The sequence below is a fragment of the Cicer arietinum genome, chromosome 7, assembly GCF_000331145.2.
Source record: "Cicer arietinum cultivar CDC Frontier isolate Library 1 chromosome 7, Cicar.CDCFrontier_v2.0, whole genome shotgun sequence".
Lineage (NCBI taxonomy): Eukaryota > Viridiplantae > Streptophyta > Magnoliopsida > Fabales > Fabaceae > Cicer > Cicer arietinum.
Window position 1 is genome coordinate 61,301,883 of NC_021166.2, and position 6,522 is coordinate 61,308,404.

The 6,522-nt window shown below is 33.7% G+C and overlaps 2 protein-coding genes across 2 annotated transcripts in view; one reads left to right on the plus strand and one right to left on the minus strand.

Moving 5' to 3' along the window:
* Nucleotides 1-946: 946 nt before the first annotated feature.
* On the plus strand, nucleotides 947-3,711 carry LOC101512202 (ATP synthase subunit delta', mitochondrial). Its single transcript, XM_004516939.4, has 2 exons — nucleotides 947-1,312; nucleotides 3,186-3,711. Exons 1-2 carry the CDS (start codon nucleotides 1,064-1,066, stop codon nucleotides 3,528-3,530), a joined length of 594 nt encoding a protein of 197 aa, XP_004516996.1. The 5' UTR covers nucleotides 947-1,063; the 3' UTR covers nucleotides 3,531-3,711.
* Nucleotides 3,712-4,174: 463 nt separating this feature from the next.
* Nucleotides 4,175-6,522, minus strand: part of LOC101511653 (putative clathrin assembly protein At1g03050) — a 3,752-nt gene continuing 1,404 nt past the window's right edge. Inside the window, 2 exon segments of the mRNA XM_073370932.1 lie at nucleotides 4,175-5,427; nucleotides 6,355-6,507. Of these exon segments, the coding sequence (XP_073227033.1) occupies nucleotides 4,328-5,427; nucleotides 6,355-6,507 (1,253 nt within the window). The 3' untranslated portion in view covers nucleotides 4,175-4,327.

The window sequence follows — 6,522 nt, forward strand, 5'->3', positions numbered from 1 at the left end:
ATTCTATAACACTACATCGTCGCATCCCTAGAACGATACTAGACTTAAAAACAAATTCTTGTGTTTATCCTACAATCTTTAATTTTTTTTTCCTCATCATTTGTGTGTTATCCTGCACAGAAAGAATAGAAAATAAATAAGATTTTACTACCGCAAACTCGATTTAATCAAGGATTATTTTAATAGATATGTTTGACTATTTAAAAAATATTTATAAACAAACATAGTTATATTTCGATATCTATACACAAACGTAATTTGTCACACAAATTCCATTAGTGTATTGATATAAGTTGATTCAACGGTAAGAATTTAACTCAAATCTCACATGAAATCATGTTAAATACGAGGAGTGTTCTTACTTCTTTGACTCTCAAACCTTTTTCTAGTTATTTAATTTTCAATTTTTGGCATAATCATTATTTATTTGGATCGATATTTGTTAGTCTTGTAAAATATCATAATATTAATTATAAATTGAGAAATTATAAGACAAAAGTGGGCACATTGCACATATGAGAAATGTTAGTTATAAATTGAGAAATCATGAGAAAAATCGTGAACATATTGCTAACATGAGTTATTGAAGTGGTAGTATACACACTGTTTTCTTCTTCAACTAAAAGATGAAATTTTGTATATGAGTTCTTGATATTGTTGTAGAAGAGTTGAAATGTGTTATTTTATTAAAAAATATTTAAAAAAAATAGATTTAAAAATGCTATTAATTTTATTAAAAAAAAAATTCTACAGTGGCTGGACTCAAACTACCTAAACATTTTTGGAAAAAAAAAAAATCTCCTAGAGGCGTATCAGCAAAACCAAAGGTGTGAATAGCAACCTTTAATTTGGATTTTAAAACAACAGTATTATTGGGCTAGGCTATGAAAAAACAAAGCCCGTATTGCCAATTACCAATATACCCAAACCCACGCTACATTGATTTCATTTTTGCAACCAATCAATTCTCTCACTTGTCTTTATTTCTTTCTCTCTCTAAACTCACGCACACTCATTTTCCTCTCCGACTTGCGAGGCCGAGCGATCCAACCCTATCATCGCCATGTTCCGCCGCGCTACATCAACTTTCCTCTCTCGCGCCGCCTCCACGCGCCGATTTTCAACAGATGTGGCTACTCCTGCCGCCGATTCTAGCTTCATTGAAGCGTGGAAGAAAGTTAGCCCCAATCTTGACCCACCTAAGACACCTATCGAATTCATGAAACCTCGTCCGCCTACTCCTTCCACTCTCCCTACCAAACTCACTGTTAACTTTGTCCTTCCTTATGCTTCTCAATTGGCCGCTAAAGAGGTCGTTATTTTCATTTCGATTTTTTTTCTTTCCATATTGTTATTGTGAGATTGTTTATGATTTGCGTTTTTGGTTCTGCATTTTTTAAATTGGTTAATTGAGATTGTTATTGAATAGGTTGAAATTGGATCAATTGATGGAATCTAACTGTTTGAGTAAAAGGGATAATGAAAATTATGAAATGAATTGTTAAGAAGGATTTGGATGAAATTATTTGTTTGACATGTGATTCATGTTAGTATGTTTTGGTGCATTAGATCCATGTAGTTAACTCTAACTAGTGGAAGAATGATTTTATTGTTGTTTTTGTGGGCTTGCCAATGTTTGAACTTTTAAGTTTCAAAGAAAAATGATACAACATTTGATGGATAGTTTTTCCATTTAATTTCAATGAAAATTGAATTTAGGATGTAGTTCATTGTCTTTTGTTAGTTGTTAAATTTCCTTATGATAAGAAATGTTGCTTTATGTTCATTTCTGATTCCATGCTCTATTTTCTGTGGTTTTGGTCACTTTTTGAGACCTTTTATTGTCATTTATTATTAAGATTGCATTGTCGTTATGTTATGTTTTTTTCTGCATATTTCAATTGCTTGAAGATTGAAATCAACCCACTTTCTTTTGCTGTGTAAAATTATCTTTTGCCAACGAAAGTAGGTATTTGATTACTCTTTCTTTTAGAATTATGAGTGGTATTAGTTTTTCCCGAAATGACTTCTTACAGAATCATTTATTCCTGAAACCTTGCTGGTAGAATATAATATAGAATTACGTGTGAATGAACTTCTTGTTTGTTGTTCTGTAGGAATAACATAATCCTCATATTTTAGGATATCCTGGATAAAGTAATGCTGTGGGGTTTTGGGGTCTTCTCCTTAGTGTTTTATTACTATTTCTTGAAGAAGGAATTGTTTAGCAACTTCTCATGCCATCCCCCTGTTTTATCTCAAAGACTGTTATGGACCTCATGGTATATAGCCAAAAAAATCTAGATAATTTTTTTAACTTCCTGGAAATTTAGAAGAAGAATGTTGCCAAAATGCTACATGAAATTTATTGTGCTTAACATTGGCTGACATGGATAAACATTCCAATAATCCATGAAAGAAATGGGTAGCCTTTTAATTTTTTACATTTCAATTTGAGCACTAGACCATGCAGTGATTTTATGGTCTTTATAACAGGAAATTAACTTTTTACTGTTAAGTATACATTTTGGTCTTGGTAACATCTCTTTTAAGGACTTGGTTTTGAAATTAAAACTCGTTCAATATTTTCCCTATAAAACTCGCATCTTGGTTCAAGTGTGCTATTTCTAGCTTTAATATCCCTTTAAAATATGTTTCAATGGATGAGTATTCACGCAATACAAGATAGTATTGAGGTTTGGGAATAAAAGCATTTCTGAGAATTGAAGTAGCCCTAACTGTATAAAAGATGGTAGAGTTTCAACATAGGTGTTTTGTGGAGAACAGCCACGAGTATTAATAAGGAGAGTAGATTAGACAAAAGGTACTCCAATAGTTAGTGGCTGGGGGAGATCAAGAAAAATTATTCGTCAAACTATTAAGGATTTGGATTTAAGCAGTCTGTCAGTTAGACATGATTCATGATAGGACATTATAGCATTGTTTGATCCCGTGTGGTTGACCTCACCTAATATGAAGTTGGATCGTATTGCCTATAATCCAAAACATATATCACATGTTTGTTTCAGTGTAATTATCTATATCGACAAATTTGATTGTCTAATTTCTTTTCTAATGCTGCAATCTCTCCACCCTCACTGTTTCCATAGTTATATAGGTTTTTTATGTTAGAAATTTTCTTAATTCTTCTTCCCTTTGAAAATGACATAATTTATGTTTTATAGGTTGATATGGTTAATATCCCAGCTACAACTGGCCAGATGGGTGTTCTCCCAGGACATGTTGCAACAATTGCAGAGTTGAAACCTGGAGTCCTGTCTGTACATGAAGGGAGTGAAACAACCAAGTATTTCGTAAGCAGCGGCTTCGCTTTCATCCATGCAAACTCTGTTACTGATATAATCGCTGTTGAGGCTGTACCATTGGATCAAATTGATGCAAGCCTAGTGCAGAAGGGTCTTCAAGATTTCACTCAGAAGCTCAACTCAGCCAACACTGATTTGGAGAAAGCTGAAGCTCAGATTGGAGTTGATGTTCACAGCGCCCTCAACTCAGCTCTTACAGGCTAAATACTGTAGTTGAGCTTTAATTTTTCAATTGTTTATTTCCCCGGTTATTTGTCTCAGTGTAATCAAAGTTGCTGAACAACATTTTCATCATAAATGTATTTTGTGTTGAAACTGAATTGATGAAATAATATTTCAACAGCTTCCATCTAGCTCCAGGAAGTTGAACAAAAGCTTTATATATGTTTTGGATTATAGGCAATACGATTCAACTTCATAAAACGTGCTTTTTTGCTGATTAGTTAATTGCTTGGCCCATATTTCGTCTGCAACCTCTGCATGTTTTGCGTTGCATATGCAGTTGCTTGCAATTTCTATGAGCACACCCCACCCTTTACCCCTTCACCATATTGTTTCATACACGTATGTCCTCTGCTCCCAAGCTCAAAGCAAAATATGATAGAATGACTTTTCAATCAATAATTCTTTATCAATTAAAAGTTAGCTGTCATTCATAAAAAATGATTTGTTATACATTCTAATATAGTTTTGAATTCTAAGTTAAAAATTCTTTAAATTTATTGATTAGTTTATTAAATTTATTGATACTTTATTTACATATAAAAATTTATTAATTAAATAATATATAATTTCTAAGAAAAAATTCTAACTTGACAATAAGAAGAATTTATACTATCAATACAATGTGTAATAATGTTGGACTTCATTTCACTTTTGTGTGTTACAAAAAATTGCAAGAAGCTTATAAACAAGATCTTCTAGCTGTCCAATTAAAATTTTCTTCACCTTGGAAAGAAGGGGGAGTTGGGTAAGTTCAAACTATAAAAAATTATTCCTAGTTAATGATAATAGTTCCCATAATTTTGTGGAAACCCTCCCATGTAGAAATTATTAGGTTGTTGTTGTGTTGTAAATGAAACTTGTCCATTCATGCTGCCACTTCTTGCATATTGCTGCCACATTGCTTGTTCCTCTGCTAATAACCTTTGTTTCTTCTCAATCTCTGACATTTGCACATAAGCTGGTGGTGCCACAACCCTTGATGCTGCAAATGGATCTTCAGTTTCTAAACTTGAACTACTCCTCGATGACTGTGGTGCTGGCAATGCTAACATTGCTTCTGACCTTTTTGCAAAACTGCTAGCACTTCCATAACCACTTATTCCTTGCATAGATGCATTTGTTGATGATTGTTTATACATACTATCCAGCAACAATGAATCAAATCCACCACCTAATGATGGTTTTTGGTTTGGCAAGTTACTACTTGATTGAACTAGTGTTGTTTCCCAATCTGCAGCATCATCAAAAGCATGCCATGGAAGAGCTTGTGTAGTACTTGTTGTTTGTGCTTCACCATCAAATAATGCCAATGCTAGTTTGTTTCCATCATACTCTTGTTTTGTCACCATGCTGTCACGTAAGTCTAATAAATCACCTTCTGTTTGCACTGTTTTTTCTTCTTTTGAATCTTGTTCTTCTTTTACTTCCCCTGTTTGTTCCTCATTGAATTCTTCTGGTGGTGGAAGTGCTTTGATTTCATTATCCTCTTGTAGTTCTCCTTTTTCTTCTTCATTTGTTTCATTGTTCTTTTCTTCTTGTGCATTAAGCTTCTTGGTTTGTGCTATGAGAGACTTGTCTTTGATGAACTGATCAATGAGCTCTAACTTCTTTGTTGTGACTCTCTCAATCTCTGGATACTCGGACGAACGTGCGATTCCAATACTTTTAGACCAGCTGTAAAACAGGTCTAGTTCATCGTACTGTTTTCCGACACGGCAGAACATGTCATACACCTTAATGCAATCTGGTACCTCCATGTCGGTGAAGCGATCGATGAAGATACCTAGTATTTCTGTCATGTCATGATATGTTTGAAAACTCTCCTTCACAATTGGGTAGAGTGCCACTATCACAATTCGATGAGACTTTGCTCTCCCTGTTCAGTTAAAATGAGCACGACATTAATTCTTATGCTTATGTATACTTAATCTTATATGCACTTGTTTGCATATCTAAACAATGTTATGAGTAGATCCATTTTTGCAATAGCAATTGATACATAACTATAAGAATATTATGTAAAGATGCATATAGGATTTGTCAGTTATTTGGTCATGCAAAATAGAGGTTCTGGCTTTTAATTCTTGCATAAATAATTCTTGAATTGATCTATGACATTTCGATGTCAAGAATGGCCTCTTTTAGTTCTGTCAATTTATTAATTTGTTGTTGACATGTCTAACAAAAATACACATCATTGTCGTCGCGTAGGATTAATAATGTTAGGTGGACTCTAACTCACATTCATCGTCTTCTCTTCTTCCCCACCCCTACATTATAGGGAGTTGACAGCCCGAGAAGTGAGGTCAATGGAAAAAATGGTTTTGGCGGTGAGTTGGAGTCCTTTAAGTATGTAACATTATTGATCGTAGAAGAATAAAGACTTGGATCCCCTTCAACAGCTGCAATGTTATAGTTGTGGAGACTATTAGAAATAGATCTAATGGTCTCTACAGTTGTTGCACCATGCAGCTGTCATAGGAGATCCAAACACGAATGATAAATAGAACTAAAATTGGAGATTTTATAAAACCCCTATATTTGTATATAAAAATATTACACAAACACCCACATTTTTGTACACCTGTAACACCTAGTTCATCGTATACAAAAATATAGTTAATTCAGTTGAATAGATGATTAATTTAGATCACATTGAAAATTATGGTTAATCATGTAGTTGAATTAACCAAATTTTGGTACGTGATTAACCAGGTGTCGCGCTGGTATACAAAAAGTGGATATCCATGTAAGATTATTAATTCGTATGAGGCAAACTTTTGATGTTCTAAATAATACAAACCTGTGGGACGGCAAGCCAAAAATCTTTCAAGCAACAATTGCAAGTGCTGCATTTTGGAAAATAATAGTTCAGACCTCATTTCATACAACGATGTAGATCTCATAACCCCTTCTCTATCCTTATCTCTTTCTCTATATCTATCTCTATCTCTATCTCTTTCTCTTTCTC

Bases quoted from the DNA above. Each gene is read 5' to 3' on its own strand.
- LOC101512202 (XM_004516939.4), top strand. From the start codon at position 1,064: ATGTTCCGCCGCGCTACATCAACTTTCCTCTCTCGCGCCGCCTCCACG. The intron at 1,313-3,185 runs GTCGTTATTTTC...TATGTTTTATAG, and splicing joins CTCAATTGGCCGCTAAAGAG to GTTGATATGGTTAATATCCC.